At 53.5% G+C, this 18,250-nt stretch overlaps 2 protein-coding genes across 2 annotated transcripts in view; both read right to left on the bottom strand.

Moving 5' to 3' along the window:
- Window positions 1–13,918, bottom strand: part of LOC144487637 (uncharacterized) — an 83,145-nt gene extending 69,227 nt beyond the window's left edge. Inside the window, exon 1 of the mRNA XM_078205713.1 lies at window positions 12,761–13,918. Within this exon, the coding sequence (XP_078061839.1) occupies window positions 12,761–13,851 (1,091 nt within the window). The 5' untranslated portion in view covers window positions 13,852–13,918. The remainder of the gene's footprint in view (window positions 1–12,760) is intronic.
- A 1,347-nt stretch (window positions 13,919–15,265) lies between these two features.
- LOC144487636 (uncharacterized) lies at window positions 15,266–18,199 on the bottom strand (the record flags this gene model as incomplete). The annotated part of the gene is made up of 3 exons (XM_078205712.1): window positions 15,266–15,514; window positions 15,915–17,408; window positions 17,689–18,199. Coding segments are annotated over 3 exons (2,124 nt in total), but the record flags the coding sequence as incomplete, so codon positions are not given.
- Window positions 18,200–18,250: the final 51 nt, after the last annotated feature.

Genomic DNA, 18,250 nt, shown 5'->3' with positions numbered 1-18,250 from the left:
TGGGCATTTTCTCTTTTCCTAACGGAAAGACGTCACATTGTAAGGCCACATTTGGAGCACTGCCTACATTTCTGGTTGCCCTGCTATAGGAAAGATGTTATTGAACTGGAAAGGGTGCAAACAAGATTTACAAGGATGTTCCTGGGACTGGAAGGTTTGAGTTATAAGTACAGGCTGGGTAGGCTGAGACTGTTTTCCCTGGAGCATAGGAGGATGTGGGGTGACCTTATCGAGGTTTATAAAAACATGGGGGCAAGGCAGTGGACGTGGTATATATGGATTTTAGTAAGGCGTTTGATAAGGTTCACCATGGTAGGCTTCTGCAGAAAATGCAGATGTATGGGATTGGGGGTGATCTAGGAAATTGGATCAGGAATTGGCTAGCGGATAGGAAACAGAGGGTGGTGGTTGATAGTAAATATTCATCATGGAGTGCGGTTACAAGTGGTGTACCTCAGGGATCTGTTTTGGGGCCACTGCTGTTTGTAATATTTATTAATGATCTGGATGAGGGTATAGTTGGGTGGATTAGCAAATTTGCTGATGACACCAAAGTCGGTGGTGTGGTAGACAGTGAGGAAGGGTGTCGTAGTTTGCAGGAAGACTTAGACAGGTTGCAAAGTTGGGCCGAGAGGTGGCGGATGGAGTTTAATGCGGAGAAGTGTGAGGTAATTCACTTTGGTAGGAATAACAGATGTGTTGAGTATAGGGCTAACGGGAGGACTTTGAATAGTGTGGAGGAGCAGAGGGATCTAGGTGTATGTGTGCATAGATCCCTGAAAGTTGGGAATCAAGTAGATAAGGTTGTTAAGAAGGCATATGGTGTCTTGGCGTTTATTGGTAGGGGGATTGAATTTAGGAGTCGTAGCGTTATGTTGCAACTGTACACAACTCTGGTGCGGCCGCACTTGGAGTACTGTGTGCAGTTCTGGTCCCCACATTACAGGAAGGATGTGGAGGCTTTGGAGAGGGTGCAGAGGAGGTTTACCAGGATGTTGCCTGGTATGGAGGGGAGATCCTATGAGGAGAGGCTGAGGGATTTGGGATTGTTTTCGCTGGAAAGGCGGCGGCTAAGAGGGGATCTTATTGAAACATATAAGATGATTAGAGGTTTAGATAGGGTGGATAGTGATAGCCTTTTTCCTCTGATGGAGAAATCCAGCACGAGGGGGCATGGCTTTAAATTGAGGGGGGGTAGTTATAGAACCGATGTCAGGGGTAGGTTCTTTACCCAGAGGGTGGTGAGGGATTGGAATGCCCTGCCAGCATCAGTTGTAAATGCGCCTAGTTTGGGGGCGTTTAAGAGATCCGTAGATAGGTTCATGGACGAAAAGAAATTGGTTTAGGTTGGAGGGTCACAGTTTTTTTTTAAACTGGTCGGTGCAACATCGTGGGCCGAAGGGCCTGTTCTGCGCTGTAATGTTCTATGTTCTATGTTCTAAGATTATGAGGGGCATAGACAGAGTGGATAAGGAGCAGCTGTACCCTTAGTTGAAGGGTCAGTCACAAGGGGACATAGGTTCAAGGTGAGGGGCAGGTGGTTTAAGGGGGATGTGAGGAAAAACCTTTTAGCTCAGAAGGGGTGATAGTCTGGAATGCGCTGCATGGTGGTGGAGGTGCGTTGCCTCACATCCTTTAAAAAGTGTCAGGATGAGCACTTGGCACATTATAACTTTCAGGCCTATGGTCTAAGTGCTGACAGATGGGATTAAGTGGGAGTTCAGGTGTTTCTAATGTGTCACTGTGGACTCATAGAATCATAGAAACCCTACAGTGCAGAAGGAGGCCATTTGGCCCATCGAGTCTGCACCGACCACAATCCCACCCAGGCCCTACCCCCACATATTTACCTGCTAATCCCTCTAACCTACGCATCTCAGGACTCTAAGGGGCAATTTTTAACCTGGCCAATCAACCTAACCCGCACATCTTTGGACTGTGGGAGGAAACCAGAGCACCCGGAGGAAACCCACGCAGACACGAGGAGAATGTGCAAACTCCACACAGACAGTGACCCGAGCCGGGAATCGAACCCGGGACCCTGGAGCTGTGAAGCAGCAGTGCTAACCACTGTGCTACCGTGCCACCCATTCGATGGGCCTCTTCTGCCCTGCATGATTCTATGAGGGGCATAAATAAGGTGAATAGCCAAGGTCTTTTCCCCAGGGTAGGGGAGTCGAAAACTAGAGGGCACAGGTTTAAGGTGAGAGGGGAAAGATTTAAAAGGGACTCAAGGGGCAACTTTTTCACCCAGAGGGTAGTGCGTATATGGAATGAGCTGCCAGAGGAGGTGGTAGAGGCGGGTGCAATTACATTTAAAAGACATTTGGACCGGTACATGGATAGGAAAAGGTTTAGAGGGATATGGGCCAAATGCAGGCAAATGGGACACGTTCAGTTTCGGAAATCTGGTTGGCATTGACTAGTTGGGCCATAGAGCCTGTTTCCATGTTGTATGACTCTATGATGCTCAACAGAAGACAACAGAGTTTTCAGGCAGTCTGACGGAAAGACGCTGGGAGGGAGAGCAGAAGGCCTACAGACCCTTCTCTACAACAGGGCAACTCCTGGCCAAAGCCTCCAGGATTGTTGTGCTCCATTACCGAGGGCACAGCTATCTTGAAGCCTCTGGTACCTCAGCCTCATTGTGAGAAATCATAGAAACCCTACAGTGCAGATGGAGGCCATTCGGCCCATCGAGTCTGCACCGACCACAATCCCACCCAGGCCCTACCCCCACATATTTTACCCACTAATCTCTCTAACCTACACATCCCAGGACTCTAAGGGGCAATTTTTTGACCTGGCCAATCAACCTAACCCGCACATCTTTGGACTGTGGGAGGAAACCGGAGCACCCGGAGGAAACCCACGCAGACACGAGGAGAATGTGCAAACTCCACACAGACAGTGACCCGAGCCGGGAATCGAACCCGGGACCCTGGAGCTGTGAAGCAGCAGTGCTAACCACTGTGCTACCGTGCCGCCCGTGAGGGGCAGACTCTGCCGATTGGTTAGAATATTCAAAACCTATCCCTGCCCAGTTGGTAGCCAGGTCTCCTGTTGGTGACGATTATCTTCCCTGCGTTGAATCCGTGCTTTTAGTAGATCCTGACAGTGCATGAGGAGGCCATTTGGGCCATCTAGTCTGCGCTGACTCATCTCACCCAGGCACACAAATCCCTTCCCCCCCAACCTTACTCATATAACCCCACACATTTACCATGTCCAATCCCCCTAAACTATACATTTTAGGACCCTATGAAGCATATTAGCCTGGCTAATCCACCTCACCTACACACCTTAGGACTCTAAGGGGCAATTTAGCATGGCCAATCCAGCTAACTTGCACATCTGTGGGTACTAAGGGACAATTTCGCATGGCCAATCCACTTCACCTGCATATCTATGGACCCTAAAGAACAACTTAACACAGCCAAAGGGTGGCACGGTAGCACAGTGGTTAGCACTGCTGCTTCACAGCTCCAGGGACTTGGGTTTCATTCCCGGCTTGGGTCACTGTCTGTGTGGAGTTTGCACATTCTCCTCGTGTCTGCGTGGGTTTCCTCCGGGTGCTCCAGTTTCCTCCCACAGTCCAAAGATGTGCGGGTTAGGTTGATTGGCCATGCTAAAATTGCCTCTTAGTGTCCTGGGATGCGTAGATTAGAGGGATTAGCAGGCGGGACATGGGGGTAGGGCCTGAGTGGGATTGTGGTCGGTGCAGACTCGATAGGCCGAATGGCCTCTTTCTGTACTGTAGGGTTTCTATGAATCCACCGAACCTGTACATTTTTGGATACCAAGGGGGAATTTAACATGGCCAGTCCATCTAACCTACACATCTTTGGCGTGTGGGAGGAAACTGGAGCACCCAGATGAAACCCATGCAGACATGGGGAGAACATGCAAAGTCCACACAGTCACCTGAGGCCGGAATCAAAGTCGAGTCCCTGGCGCTGTGAGGCAGCAGTGCAAACCCACTGTGCTGCTGTGGCCCCCAGCCATGCCCAGGCAGTGTTTAAGTTACCATACATTGTCTCAGAAATGAAGCAGGAATGTCAAAATTGGCCAGTTATGTGAATTCTGATATTGGGACATGGATGACGGTGAATGCTGCGTTTTGCTCTCATCCAATTACGCTGTTTTATTTCCAAGCTCCCTCCTCAGCCCCATTATTAGATTGACGTTCCCTATTCCTGTTTGGAATGTCTATTGCAGAAGCAAAGTATACATTAAATGGTAGAGCCCTTATAATTATTAGCATACAGAGGGATCAAGACGTGCAGATCCACAGTTCCCTGAAGGTGGCAGCTCAGGTGGACAAGGTGGTCAACAAGGTGTATGGCATGCTGGCCTTCATCGGTTGGAGCGTTGAGTACTGGAATCGGAAAATCATGTTGCATCTGTATAAGACTTTGGTTAGGCCGCATTTGGAGTATTGTGTACAATTCTGGTCGTCACACTCCTCTAAGGATGTTAATACTTTGGAAAACTGGCAAACTGCTATCAGTACAGATTCCTAGCAAGACCGATCATGAAGATTCAAAACATATAGTCGTTGCTTTTGGGCTGTGGCAGTGCTGCATTTATGGCCCGTTCTTGCTGATATGGGACTGGAACCGCTTGGAATGTGCAGTACACTCGTTGGGTATGCGTGGTTGTTTATTTCTGATGCCAGCTCACAACCTGCCAGATTGGTTGCGTTCATCCTCGTGGGCGGCGTGGTGGCACAGTGGTTAGGGCTGCTGCCTCTCGACGCTCGGGACCCGGGTTCAATTCTCGGCTTGGGTCGCTGTCTGTGCAGAGTCTGCACATTCTCCCCGTGTCGGTGTGGGCTTCCTCCGGGTGCTCCGGTTTCCTCCCACACTCCAAAGATCATAGAAATCATAGAAACCCTACAGTGCAGAAGGAGGCCATTCGGCCCATCGAGTCTGCACCGACCACAATCCCACCTAGGCCTCACCCCCACATACCTTACCCACTAATCCCTCTAACCTACACATCCCAGGACTCTAAGGGGCAATTTTTTTTTAACCTGGCCAATCAACCTAACCTGCACATCTTTGGACTGTGGGAGGAAACCGGAGCACCCGGAGGAAACCCACGCAGACACGAGGAGAATGTGCAAACTCCACACAGACAGTGACCCGAGCCGGGAATCGAACCCGGGACCCTGGAGCTGTGAAGCAGCAGTGCTAACCACTGTGCTACCGTGCCGCCCATGTGTGTGTTAGGTTGATTGGCTATGCTAAATTGCTCCTTAGTGTCAGGGGATTAGCAGGGTAAATGTGTGGGGTTACGGGAATAGGGCCTGGGTGGGATTGTGGTCAGTGCAGACTCGCTGGGCCGAATGGCCTCCTTCTGCAATGTAGGGTTTCTATGATTCTATGAACGGGTGCAGGAGAGATTTATCAGGATGTTGTCTGGTTTGGAGGATATGGACTATGAAGAAAGGTTTAACAAACTTAACTTGTTTTCACTGGAGTGTTGGGCGATGAGGGGGGTCCTGATAGAAGTTTAAAAGATTATGAGAGGCTTGGATAGAGTAGACAGTCAGAATCTTTTTCCCCAGAGTCGAGGGGTCAATTACTTGGAGCGGCGGGGGAGGGGGTATAGGTTTAAAGTCAGAGGTGGAAAGTTTAAGAGAGATATATGGTGCAGGTTTTTCCACAGAGAGGGTGCTGAATGCCTAGAACGTGCTACCGGAGCAGGTGGTAGAAGCAGATTCTATAACACTGTTCAAGAGGCATGTGCATAGATACATGGATTGCAGGGAAGAACAAAGAACAGTACAGCACAGGAAACAGGCCCTTCGGCCCTCCAAGCCTGTGCCGCTCCTTGGTCCAACTAGACCAATCGTTTGTATCCCTCCATTCCCAGGCTGCTCATGTGACTATCCAGGTAAGTCTTAAACGATGTCAGCGTGCCTGCCTCCACCACCCTACTTGGCAGCGCATTCCAGGCCCCCACCACCCTCTCTGTAAAAAACATCCCTCTGATATCTGAGTTATACTTCGCCCCTCTCACCTTGAGCCCGTGACCCCTCGTGATCATCACCTCCGACCTGGGAAAAAGCTGCCCACCGTTCACCCTATCTATACCCTTCATAATCTTGTACACCTCTATTAGATCTCCCCTCATTCTCCGTCTTTCCAAGGAGAACAACCCCAGTCTACCCAATCTCTCCTCATAGCTAAGACCCTCCATACCAGGCAACATCCTGGTAAACCTTCTCTGCACTCTCTCTAAGGCCTCCACGTCCTTCTGGTAGTGCGGCGACCAGAACTGGACGCAGTACTCCAAATGTGGCCTAACCAGCGTTCTATACAGCTGCATCATCAGACTCCAGCTTTTATACTCTATACCCCGTCCTATAAAGGCAAGCATACCATATGCCTTCTTCACCACCTTCTCCACCTGTGTTGCCACCTTCAAGGATTTGTGGACTTGCACACCTAGGTCCCTCTGTGTTTCTATACTCCTGATGACTCTGCCATTTATTGTATAACTCCTCCCTACATTATTTCTTCCAAAATGCATCACTTCGCATTTATCCGCATTAAACTCCATCTGCCACCTCTCCGCCCAATTTTCCAGCCTATCTATATCCTGCTGTATTGCCCGAGGAATAGAGGAATATGCACCATGTAGAGGCAAGAAAATATTAGAGAGGCATCTGTATCATCACAGACTTGGTGGGCCAAAGAGCTTGTTCCTATGCGGTACTGTTCTTTGCTCTATTCTGCATTTTCTACTCTGCTCTTGCGGCCTCAGACTGCCTCGCTCAGATGTTGTTTGTCCTCCCTCACTCCTTGCAGATACCCTTGTGGCTAACCTGGGCCTCCTGTCTCGCCTCACCCGGATGCCTTGGAACCAGTCCAGCGCAGTCGCAGTCCTTGTCCATTCCTCCATCACACCGTGCCAAGTGCACCCCTCCTCCCCTTCTCTCTATCCCAAGCCACAATTCCCTCCCAATGGATAGTGATTTGTTGCAATTTTTACAGGGCGTTGGTGAGGCCACACCTGGCGTATTGTGTGTGCTTATCTGAGGAAGGATGTCCTTGCTATCGAGAGCGTAAAGCAAAGGTTTAGCAGGCTGATCCCTGGGACAGCAGGACTGTCATATGAGGAGAGACTAATTCAGATAGGATTATATTCACTGGAGTTTCAAAGAGTAAGAGGGGATTCATAGAATTCTAACAGGGTTATATGTAAAATTCGAACAGGATTAGACAGGGTAGATTCAGAAAGAATGTTCCCGATAGTGGGGGAGTCCAGAACTCGGGGAATCATAAAGTCTTTTAGAACGGAGGTGAGGAGAAATCTCTTCACCCAGAGGGTGGTGAATGTGGTAGTTGAGGCCACAACGTTGTGTGATTTTAAAAAACTAAATTAGATATAGTTCTTGGGGGCTAAAGGGATATGGGAGTGAGGAAATCAGGATATTGAATTTGATGATCAGCCATGATCAAAATGAATGGCGTTAGCAGGCTCGAAGGCCGAATCAGGGAAGCACGGTGGCAGGGGGCGACTGCTGCCTCAGAGCCAGGAACCGGGGTTCAATTCCGGCTTTGGGTCACTGTGTGGAGTATCCATGTTCTTCCCATGTCTGCATGGGTTTCCTCCGGATGCTCCCATTTCCTCCCATGCCCCAAACTTGTATGGGTTAGGTTGATTGGCCATACTCAATTGTTCCTTAGTGTCCAAAGTTGTGTCGGTTAGATGGATTAGCTATCATAAATTACCTTAGTGTCGGAGGACAAGTAGGGTAAATATGTGGGGTTACAGGGATGTGGGCTGGGTGGGATTGTTGTCGGTGCAGGTGCGATGGGCCGAATGGCCTCCTTCTGCACTGTAGATTCTATGATTCTATACTCCTGCTTCTAGTTCCCATGTTTCTGAGTCCAGAGTAACCCAAATCACATAGCATCCAATGCGAAAGATAAATCAACGTGTTGGTTTATTAAACAGACAGAAAGTACAGGCAATCTCTATGTCTATATACTTACAGGGAGGATAGCCATTGGAGTATGTGAATCTATCGCGCTTGAGAGAGAGAGAGCTCTGCACGCAATACAAAATAATGACTGAATACAGTTCATATTTACGCAGTCTCAAAACAACGCTGGGTGACTCGATGAGCACATCAGTTTGGAGATTGCCATGTGATTCCTGCGTTACCCACGCTCGAGGCCCAACGCAGCACCTCATGAACATCGTTGGAATGTAAAGAAGTTGAGGTCTTCATCAGTACAAACCAAGACGCTTGCACAACGACCGGAAACATTCACTCTTTACCTCCCCCCAACCCCGCCCCCCGGAAAGTCAAGCCAGACAATGCGGTCTCTCTAGACTCTTTAACAGACCATTATCCTTCTCACACAATCCACTGATCCTTGTGCTAAACTCCTAGCCGAGCCTTTTTTTTTGCCTAATCTACACCGTGTGTTTCCCTGCGCCACAAGTACATCGCTAAATACGGATATTAGTACTAACCTCTGCATCGGTCAATTATTTCTCCATTTCACACTGGATCTTCTGAGCCTTCTCTCTAACGAACGGCCCATGTTACGCCTGCTACTTTCTACACTGCCTCCACTATTGGAGCTAACTATCCCTTTGAGCTGTTAACCTACAGTATCGTACACTGCCCTACCACCCCCCCCTCTGTTCCTCCCGAATCCTTAACTCCTCCTCGGTCAGCCAACACCAAGAAGTGGGCACCAGGTGTTTGGAGAAAGAAAGCTACTTCCTGTATCCACAACGTTCAACCTCAGCCCTGTTTTAAAGGGGTTATTCTCATCAGCAGGCACTGATCCTTGGGCGAAGATCCAAGCAGCTAAGGAGTCTATCCTGGGTGTGATTTAAGAGTTAAGGACTCCAACCCTTGGGGCTGGGGCGCCTCCTTGGCTTGCAACTACAGGGTGTTCACCAATTCTCCTCTGCGAGAAGTGACTGTGTTCCCACCCCCTGCGCTCAAATGACAGCTGAACCTTAGCCCTGCTCCACATTCCCAGAAACGCTGCCTATTTCTTTCTCCACCTCCCCCCCGCCGCCTTGTTCAGCAGCAACATGGGAGACAACCCTCACCCCTGCTGAACCTCCTTCTGGCCTTTCTTCACAGCTCAGCTCTCTGGGCAGGGTCCAGGGCCCAAATGCAGCCCAAGCACTCTCAGACCACTCCATCTGGGAATCTGGCGATCCAAGGGTCTGTTGCCACTTTATCACTCCTCCTTGCTGCTCTCCGGTGAATTTCATCTATTTTTGTTCTGCGCCTTTGAACATGCGGTCATTTTTTTTTACAGCTGCCTTTCTTTCCCCTCACCCATTTAACTGCCCAGTTTGGTAACACTTACTATTCCTGTTCATTCACATTGGGTGTTTTTCAAGCTGGGTCCTTAATGTAAATTTGAGGCAGTCATGGTCCCAACTGTAGGCTCTCTGGGACTACCCAATCAAAATATGCCCCTTCCCACCGACCCATCCCACTTACCACCCCCCCCGCCCCCACCCCTCCCCTCCCCTGACAACTCCAACGAGTGCCTGTTGGCTTTCGAAGATTCAGTCGTCAGCTAATCTGGGCCGCATCCCAGCGGGAGTGCGAAGCCCTCCGTGTGGAACTTTTCACAGAAGTCTTCCGCAAGTGCCAGGGCGCAGCAGGGGGCCGGGCTCACCGGAGCCCAGCGCACCCAAAGGTGTCCCTCCCTCCAGAGAATCCGGGCCAGCAGCTTCCAGCAAATCGTATTTCCATGTGCCCGCCAGGGGGAGAGCAAGCAGGAGAAAACAGAGCACAGGAGCCAGGGTGCTCTGCAGAGGCATGAGAGAGAGAGAGGAACGCGAAGCAAAAGACTGACATGCAGCAAGTCAGTGTCAACGGCGGTCCTTCACAGGATTCCTTAATCGAGGTCGAATCTACAGCAGAAATCGGCCGTTTAGCGTCACCGTTCTCTACTTGCCCACTTATCCCTCCTCCCATCCATGATCCAGTCCTCTATACTTACCCCACCTTTCTCTGAACGCATCCACCATTCCCAGTTACAGAGCACCATTCCTCTGCGCTAAGCCGTTCCCCCTGAATTTTATTTATTTACTTATTAGTGTCACAAGTAGGAATACATTAACATTGCAATAAAGTTACTGTGAAAATCCCCGAGTCACCACACTCCAGCGCCTGTTCGGGTACACTGAGGGAGAATTTAGCATGGCCAATGCATCTAACCAGCACGTCTTTCGGACTGTGGTAGGGAAACCGGAGCACCCGGAGGAAACCCACGCAGACACGGAGAGAACATGCAGTCTCCGCACAGACTGACCCAAGCCGGGAATCAAACCTGGGGTTCCTGGCGCCGAGAGGCGTGAACCATTGCGCCACTGTGCTACCTGATTTCTCGATTTGATGGGTTCCCGTAGACCACCTCCACACAGTTACACTTGTCAACTTTCAAATCCGCACCTACCAACCCTCCTTATCCCAGCATCCACACTCCCCCGTCCCCGCAAACCCCACACGTACTAACACAATGCGCTGTCTCTGTGTAACTCTCTCCCTCACGTACTAACACACTCGCTGTCTCTGTGTAACTCCCACGTAGTAACACACTGTGCTGTCTCTGTGTAACTCTTCCTCCATGTACTAACACACTGCACTGTCTCTGTGTAACTCTCTCCCTCACGTACTAACACACTCGCTGTCTCTGTGTAACTCCCACGTAGTAACACACTGTGCTGTCTCTGTGTAACTCTTCCTCCATGTACTAACACACTGCGCTGTCTCTGTGTAACTCTGTCCCCCTCCGTGTACTAACACACTGCGCTGTCTCTGTGTAACTCTGTCCCCCCCCCGTGTACTAACACACTGTGCTGTCTCTGTGTAACTCTGTCCCTCACATACTAACACACTGCGCTGTCTCTGTGTAACTCTGTCCCCCTCCGTGTACTAACACACTGTGCTGTCTCTGTGTAACTCTGTCCCTCACATACTAACACACTGCGCTGTCTCTGTGTAACTCTTCCTCCATGTACTAACACACTGCACTGTCTCTGTGTAACTCTCTCCCTCACATACTAACACACTGCGCTGTCTCTGTGTAACTCTGTCCCCCTCCGTGTACTAACACACTGCGCTGTCTCTGTGTAACTCTGTCCCCCCCCCGTGTACTAACACACTGCGCTGTCTCTGTGTAACTCTCTCCCTCGTGTAGTAACACACTGCGCTGTCTCTGTGTAACTCTGTCCCCCTCCGTGTACTAACACACTGCGCTCTGTGTAACTCCCCCTCGTGTACTAACACACTGCGCTCTGTGTAACTCCCCCTCGTGTACTAACACACTGCGCTGTCTCTGTGTAACTCCCCCTCGTGTACTAACACACTGCGCTCTGTGTAACTCCCCCTCGTGTACTAACACACTGCGCTGTCTCTGTGTAACTCTCCCTCGTGTACTAACACACTGCGCTCTGTGTAACTCCCCCTCGTGTACTAACACACTGCGCTGTCTCTGTGTAACTCTGTCCCCCCCCCGTGTACTAACACACTGCGCTGACTCTGTGTAACTCTGTCCCCCTCCGTGTACTAACACACTGCGCTGTCTCTGTGTAACTCTGTCCCCCCCCCGTGTACTAACACACTGCGCTGTCTCTGTGTAACTCTGTCCCCCCCCCGTGTACTAACACACTGCGCTGTCTCTGTGTAACTCTGTCCCCCTCCGTGTACTAACACACTGCGCTCTGTGTAACTCCCCCTCGTGTACTAACACACTGCGCTCTGTGTAACTCCCCCTCGTGTACTAACACACTGCGCTGTCTCTGTGTAACTCCCCCTCGTGTACTAACACACTGCACTGTCTCTGTGTAACTCCCCCTCGTGTACTAACACACTGCGCTGTCTGTGTAACTCTCCCCCTCGTGTACTAACACACTGCGCTGTCTCTGTGTAACTCTCCCCCTCGTGTACTAACACACTGCGCTGTCTCTGTGTAACTCTCCCCCTCGTGTACTAACACACTGCGCTGTCTCTGTGTAACTCTCCCCCTCGTGTACTAACACACTGCACTGTCTCTGTGTGACTCCCCTCGTGTACTAACACACTGCGCTGTCTCTGTGTAACTCTCCCCCTCGTGTACTAACACACTGCACTGTCTCTGTGTGACTCCCCTCGTGTACTAACACACTGCGCTGTCTCTGTGTAACTCTGTCCCTCACGTACTAACACACTGCGCTGTCTGTGTAATTCTCCCCCTCCTGTACTAACACACTGCTCTGTCTCTGTGTAACTCTCACCCACCCCGGCTCCAGCTCTGCTCTGCTTGCCCCGACCCGCCCCTCATTGAGCAGTGAGGCCCCCGTCTTTTCGGTTGCTTGGGTCCTGCGTTGAGGGACACCCGCACCCTCACCCCCATCCGCTGATCGAAGGTACCCCTCAGGAACCCGAGCGAGCTTTCCAGTTTGCCCCGTCCCCAGCCCCCGTGGCCGCCTCTGCGCTCGTCTGCTCGGAGGGGCAGCTTGGCACCGTTTTCCTCAATCTCCCACGGCGTTGGCAGGAATACAAGTTGCTGGGTGTGCGGCGGATGCGCTGGCCTGTGCCCTCCGACCCCCCCCCCCCCCTCCCCCTCGGCACTCCCCGCCAGCTGACCCTGGAGCTCTGCTGCCGGGAATGCCCGACTCTTTCTACACCTGGAATTGGAGGAGGACCACGGGCTCGGTGGGCGGCTGTGGCTGCGGCTGGCCGGTGGAGGCGCACTGGTGGGTGAGCAGGTCGGGCCACTGGGTGAAGTCCTTGCCACAGGTGGAGCAGATGAAGGGGCGCTCGCCGGCGTGCAGGCGCTGGTGCCGCAGGAGGTGAGAGGACTGTGTGAACTCCTTGCTGCAGATGGCGCAGCTGAAGGGGCGTTCGCCCGTGTGCACCCGCTGGTGGGTCAGCAGGTGGGAGAGCTGTCGGAAGCGCTTGCCACAGAGGGTGCAGCCGCAGGGCCGCTCGTCGGTGTGGATGCGCTGGTGCTTCATCAGCTCCTCCGAGCCCTTGAAGGTCTTGCCGCACTGGGTGCACTTAAAGGGCCGGGCGTCGGTGTGGACCCGCCGGTGGGTGACCAGGTGGGAGGAGCGGGTGAAACCCTTGCCACACACCGAGCAGGTGAAGGGGCGCTCGCCGGTGTGGATGCGCTGGTGGGTCAGCAGGTGGGACGAGCGGGTGAAGCCCTTCCCGCACATGGAGCAGGTGAAGGGGCGCTCCCCGGTGTGGATGCGCTGGTGGGTCAGCAGGCTGGACGCCTGCGTGAACTCCTTGCCGCACAGGGTGCAGTTGAAGGGGCGCTCCCCAGTGTGGGTGCGCTGGTGGATCTGCAGGTTGGAGGAGCCCGTGAAACCCTTCCCGCACACCGAGCAGGTGAAGGGGCGCTCGCCCGAGTGGATGCGCTGGTGGGTCAGCAGGTTGGACGTCTGGGTGAAACGTTTGCCGCACACCGAGCAGCTGAAGGGGCGTTCGCCTGTGTGGCTGCGCCAGTGGGTCTCCAGCTTGGAGGGGTAGCTGAAGCCCTTGCCGCAGACGCCACACTTGTAGGGCTGCTCGCCCGTGTCGTTACACTTGTGCATCATCAGGCTGTCCGAGCCGCTGAAGGTCCTGTCACAGATGGAGCACGTGTAGGGCTTCTCGTGGCGATGAATGTTGCAGTGGTTCCTCAGACTGTGCAACTGGTTAAAGCTCTTGCCACAGTCAGAGCACTGGAACACCCGGCCCCGTGTGTGTGTGTCCCGGTGCTTCTCCATCCACACCAGCGTTTTAAACCGCTTCCCGCACACCGAGCACACAAAGCCCTGGCCGGCCTTTAAGGAGCGCTGGAAGGCAGGGCCTCCGGGCATGGAGGACTTGCTCAGGTCTTGGCGTGACGCTTGGTCTGAGTTTCCCGTCTCCACATCCTCCCCATCCTCCCTGCAAAAGGAGTTTATAACAGTCATCAGAAGAGAGAAATTCACAGCCCCCCTCCCGCCTGCATCTCCCCCACATCCCTCACTCAAACCGCTCCGCACATCTGCCCACCAATCCAGATTCATCAACTTCTCCATAAGTATATCCTCTCTGTATGTGTCTGCCTGTCTCTCTCTCTCTGCCTGTCTCTCTCTCTCTGCCTGTCTCTCTCTCTCTGCCTGTCTCTCTCTCTCTGCCTGTCTCTGTCTCTCTGCCTGTCTCTCTCTCTGCCTGTCTCTCTCTCTCTGCCTGTCTCTCCCTGCCTGTCTCTCTCTCTCTGCCTGTCTCTCCCTGCCTGTCTCTCTCTCTCTGCCTGTCTCTCTCTCTCTGCCTGTCTCTCTCTCTCTGCCTGTCTCTCTCTCTGCCCGTCTCTCTCTCTCTGCCCGTCTCTCTCTCTTTGCCCGTCTCTCTCTCTCTGCCCGTCTCTCTCTCTCTGCCCGTCTCTCTCTCTCTGCCCGTCTCTCTCTCTCTGCCCGTCTCTCTCTCTCTGCCCGTCTCTCTCTCTCTGCCCGTCTCTCTCTCTCTGCCCGTCTCTCTCTCTCTGCCTGTCTCTCCCTGCCTGTCTCTCCCTGCCTGTCTCTCCCTGCCTGTCTCTCCCTGCCTGTCTCTCCCTGCCTGTCTCTCCCTGCCTGTCCCTCTCTGCCTGTCTCTCCCTGCCTGTCTCTCCCTGCCTGTCTCTCCCTGCCTGTCTCTCCCTGCCTGTCTCTCCCTGCCTGTCTCTCCCTGCCTGTCTCTCTCTGCCTGTCTCTCTCTGCCTGTCCCTCCCTGCCTGTCTCTCCCTGCCTGTCCCTCCCTGCCTGTCTCTCCCTACCTGTCTCTCTCTCTGCCGCTGTCTCCCTGCCTGTCTCTCTGTTCATTTTCTGTCTGTCTCACTCTCTGTCTTTATCTGTCGGTCTGTCTTACTCTCTGTCTCACTCTGTCTGTATGTCACTCTCTCCGTCGGTCTCTCTCTCTCTCTCTGTTGGTCTCTCTCTCTCTCTCTGTTGGGCTCTCTCTCTCTCTATTGGCCTCGCTCTCGCTCTCTCTCGCTCTCTGTCCCCCCCGCCTCTCTCTCTGTCCCCCTCTCTCGCTCTCTGTTCCCATCTCTCGCTCACTCGTTGTCTGTCTGCACCTCAACCTCGGTCTCTCTCTCTCTCTCTCTCTCTGTGCCTCGGTCTCTCTCTCTCTCTGTGCCTCGGTCTCTCTCTCTCTGTGCCTCGGTCTCTCTCTCTCTCTCTCTCTGTGCCTCGGTCTCTCTCTCTCTCTGTACCTCGGTCTCTCTCTCTCTCTGTACCTCGGTCTGTCTCTCTCTCTGTGCCTCGGTCTCTCTCTCTCTCTCTCTCTCTCTGTGCCTCGGTCTCTCTCTCTCTCTGTGCCTCGGTCTCTCTCTCTCTCTCTCTCTGTGCCTCGGTCTCTCTCTCTCTCTGTGCCTCGGCCTCTCTCTCTCTCTGTGCCTCGGTCACTCTCTCTCTCTGTGCCTCGGTCTTTCTCTCTCTCTCTGTGCCTCGGTCTCCCTCTCTCTCTCTCTGTGCCTCGGTCTCCCTCTCTCTCTCTCTGTCCCTTGGTCTATCTCTCTCTCTCTCTCTGAGTCTCGTTCTCTCTCTCTCTGTGCCTCGGTCTCTCTCTCTCTCTCTCTCTCTGTGCCTCGGTCTCTCTCTCTCTGTGCCTCGGTCTCTCTCTCTCTCTCTCTCTCTGTGCCTCGGTCTCTCTCTCTCTCTCTCTGTGCCTCGGTCTCTCTCTCTCTCTGTGCCTCTCTCTCTCTGTGCCTCGGTCTCTCTCTCTCTCTGTGCCTCGGTCTCTCTCTCTCTCTGTGCCTCGGTCTCTCTCTCTCTCTCTCTCTGTACCTCGGTCTCTCTCTCTCTCTGTGCCTCGGTCTCTCTCTCTCTCTCTCTCTGTGCCTCGGTCTCTCTCTCTCTCTCTCTCTCTGTGCCTTGGTCCCACTCTCTCTGTGCCTCGGTCTCTCTCTCTCTCTCCGTACCTCGGTCTCTCTCTCTCTCCCTCTGTACCTCGGTCTCTCTCTCTGTGCCTCGGTCTCTCTCTCTCTCTCTCTGTGCCTCGGTCTCCCTCTCTCTCTCTCTGTCCCTTGGTCTATCTCTCTCTCTCTCTCTCTCTGAGCCTCGTTCTCTCTCTCTCTGTGCCTCGGTCTCTCTCTCACTCTCTCTCTGAGCCTCGGTCTCTCTCTCTCTGCGCCTCGGTCTCTCGCTCTCTCTCTCTCTCTCTCTGAGCCTCGGTCTCTCGCTCTTTCTGTGCCTCGGTCTCGCTCTGTGCCTCGGTCTCTCTCTCTGTGCCTCGGTCTCTCTCTCTCTCTCTCTGTGCCTCGGTCTCTCTCTCTCTCTGCGCCTCGGTCTCTCTCTCTCTGAGCCTCGGTCTCTCTCTCTCTCTCTGAGCCTCGGTCTCTCTCTCTCTGCGCCTCGGTCTCTCGCTCTCTCTCTCTCTCTCTGTGCCTCGGTCTCGCTCTCGCTCTGTGCCTCGGTCTCTCTCTCTGAGCCTCGGTCTCTCTCTCTTTCTCTGTGCCTCGGTCTCTCTCTGCCTCGGTCTCTCTCTCTGTGCCTCGGTCTCTCTCTCTCTCTGCCTCGGTCTCTCTCTGCCTCGGTCTCCCTCTCTCTCTGTGCCTCGGTCACTCTCTCTGCCTCGGTCTCTCTCTCTCTCTGTGCCTCGGTCTCTCTCTCTCTCGGTCTCTCTCTCTCTCTGCGCCTCGGTCTCTCTCTCTCTCTCTGTGCCTCGGTCTCTCTCTCTGTGCCTCGGTCTCTCTCTCTCTCTCTGTGCCTCGGTCTCTCTCTCTCTCTCTCTGCGCCTCGGTCTCTCTCTCTCTCTCTGAGCCTCGGTCTCTCTCTCTCTCTCTGTGCCTCGGTCTCTCTCTCTGTGCCTCGGTCTCTCTCTCTCTCTCTCTCTGTGCCTCGGTCTCTCTCTGCCTCGGTCTCTCTCTCTCTCTCTGCCTCGGTCTCTCTCTCTCTCTGTGCCTCGGTCTCTCTCTCTCTCTCTGTGCCTCGGTCTCTCTCTCTCTGTGCCTCGGTCACTCTCTCTCTCTGCCTCGGTCTCTCTCTGCCTCGGTCTCTCTCTGTGCCTCGGTCTCTCTCTCTCTCTCTCTCTGTGCCTCGGTCTCTCTCTCTCTCTCTGCCTCGGTCACTCTCTCTCTCTGTGCCTCGGTCTCTCTCTCTCTCTCTCGGTCTCTCTCTCTCTCTGCGCCTCGGTCTCTCTCTCTCTCTCTCTGTGCCTCGGTCTCTCTCTCTGTGCCTCGGTCTCTCTCTCTCTCTCTCTGTGCCTCGGTCTCTCTCTCTCTCTGTGCCTCGGTCTCTCTCTCTCTCTCTCTCTCTGTGCCTCGGTCTCTCTCTCTCTCTCTGTGCCTCGGTCTCTCTCTCTCTCTCTCTGTGCCTCGGTCTCTCTCTCTCTCTCTCTGTGCCTCGGTCTCTCTCTCTCTCTGTGCCTCGGTCTCTCTCTCTCTCGGTCTCTCTCTCTCTCTGCGCCTCGGTCTCTCTCTCTCTCTCTGTGCCTCGGTCTCTCTCTCTGTGCCTCGGTCTCTCTCTCTCTCTCTGTGCCTCGGTCTCTCTCTCTCTCTCTCTGCGCCTCGGTCTCTCTCTCTCTCCCTGAGCCTCGGTCTCTCTCTCTCTCTCTCTGTGCCTCGGTCTCTCTCTCTGTGCCTCGGTCTCTCTCTCTCTCTGTGCCTCGGTCTCTCTCTGCCTCGGTCTCTCTCTCTCTCTCTGCCTCGGTCTCTCTCTCTCTCTGTGCCTCGGTCTCTCTCTCTCTCTCTGTACCTCGGTCTCTCTCTCTCTGTGCCTCGGTCACTCTCTCTCTCTGCCTCGGTCTCTCTCTGCCTCGGTCTCTCTCTGTGCCTCGGTCTCTCTCTCTCTCTCTCTCTCTGTGCCTCGGTCTCTCTCTCTCTCTCTGCCTCGGTCTCTCTCTCTCTCTGTGCCTCGGTCTCTCTCTCTCTCTCTCTCGGTCTCTCTTCTCTCTCTGCGCCTCGGTCTCTCTCTCTCTCTCTCTGTGCCTCGGTCTCTCTCTCTCTCTCTCTCTGTGCCTCGGTCTCTCTCTCTCTCTGTGCCTCGGTCTCTCTCTCTCTCTCTCTCTGTGCCTCGGTCTCTCTCTCTCTCTCTGTGCCTCGGTCTCTCTCTCTCTCTCTCTGTGCCTCGGTCTCTCTCTCTCTCTCTCTCTGTGCCTCGGTCTCTCTCTCTCTCCTGTGCCTCGGTCTCTCTCTCTCTCTCTCTGTGCCTCGGTCTCTCTCTCTGCCTCGGTCTCTCTCTCTCTCTGTGCCTCGGTCTCTCTGCTCTGCCCTCGGGTCTCTCTCTCCCCCCCCCTCTCTCGCTGTGCTCCTCGTCT

The sequence above is a fragment of the Mustelus asterias genome, unplaced genomic scaffold, assembly GCF_964213995.1.
Source record: "Mustelus asterias unplaced genomic scaffold, sMusAst1.hap1.1 HAP1_SCAFFOLD_943, whole genome shotgun sequence".
NCBI classification, from domain to species: domain Eukaryota; kingdom Metazoa; phylum Chordata; class Chondrichthyes; order Carcharhiniformes; family Triakidae; genus Mustelus; species Mustelus asterias.
Note: the sequence above shows the minus strand (reverse complement) of the source record. Positions and strands in the feature narration are given on the sequence as shown.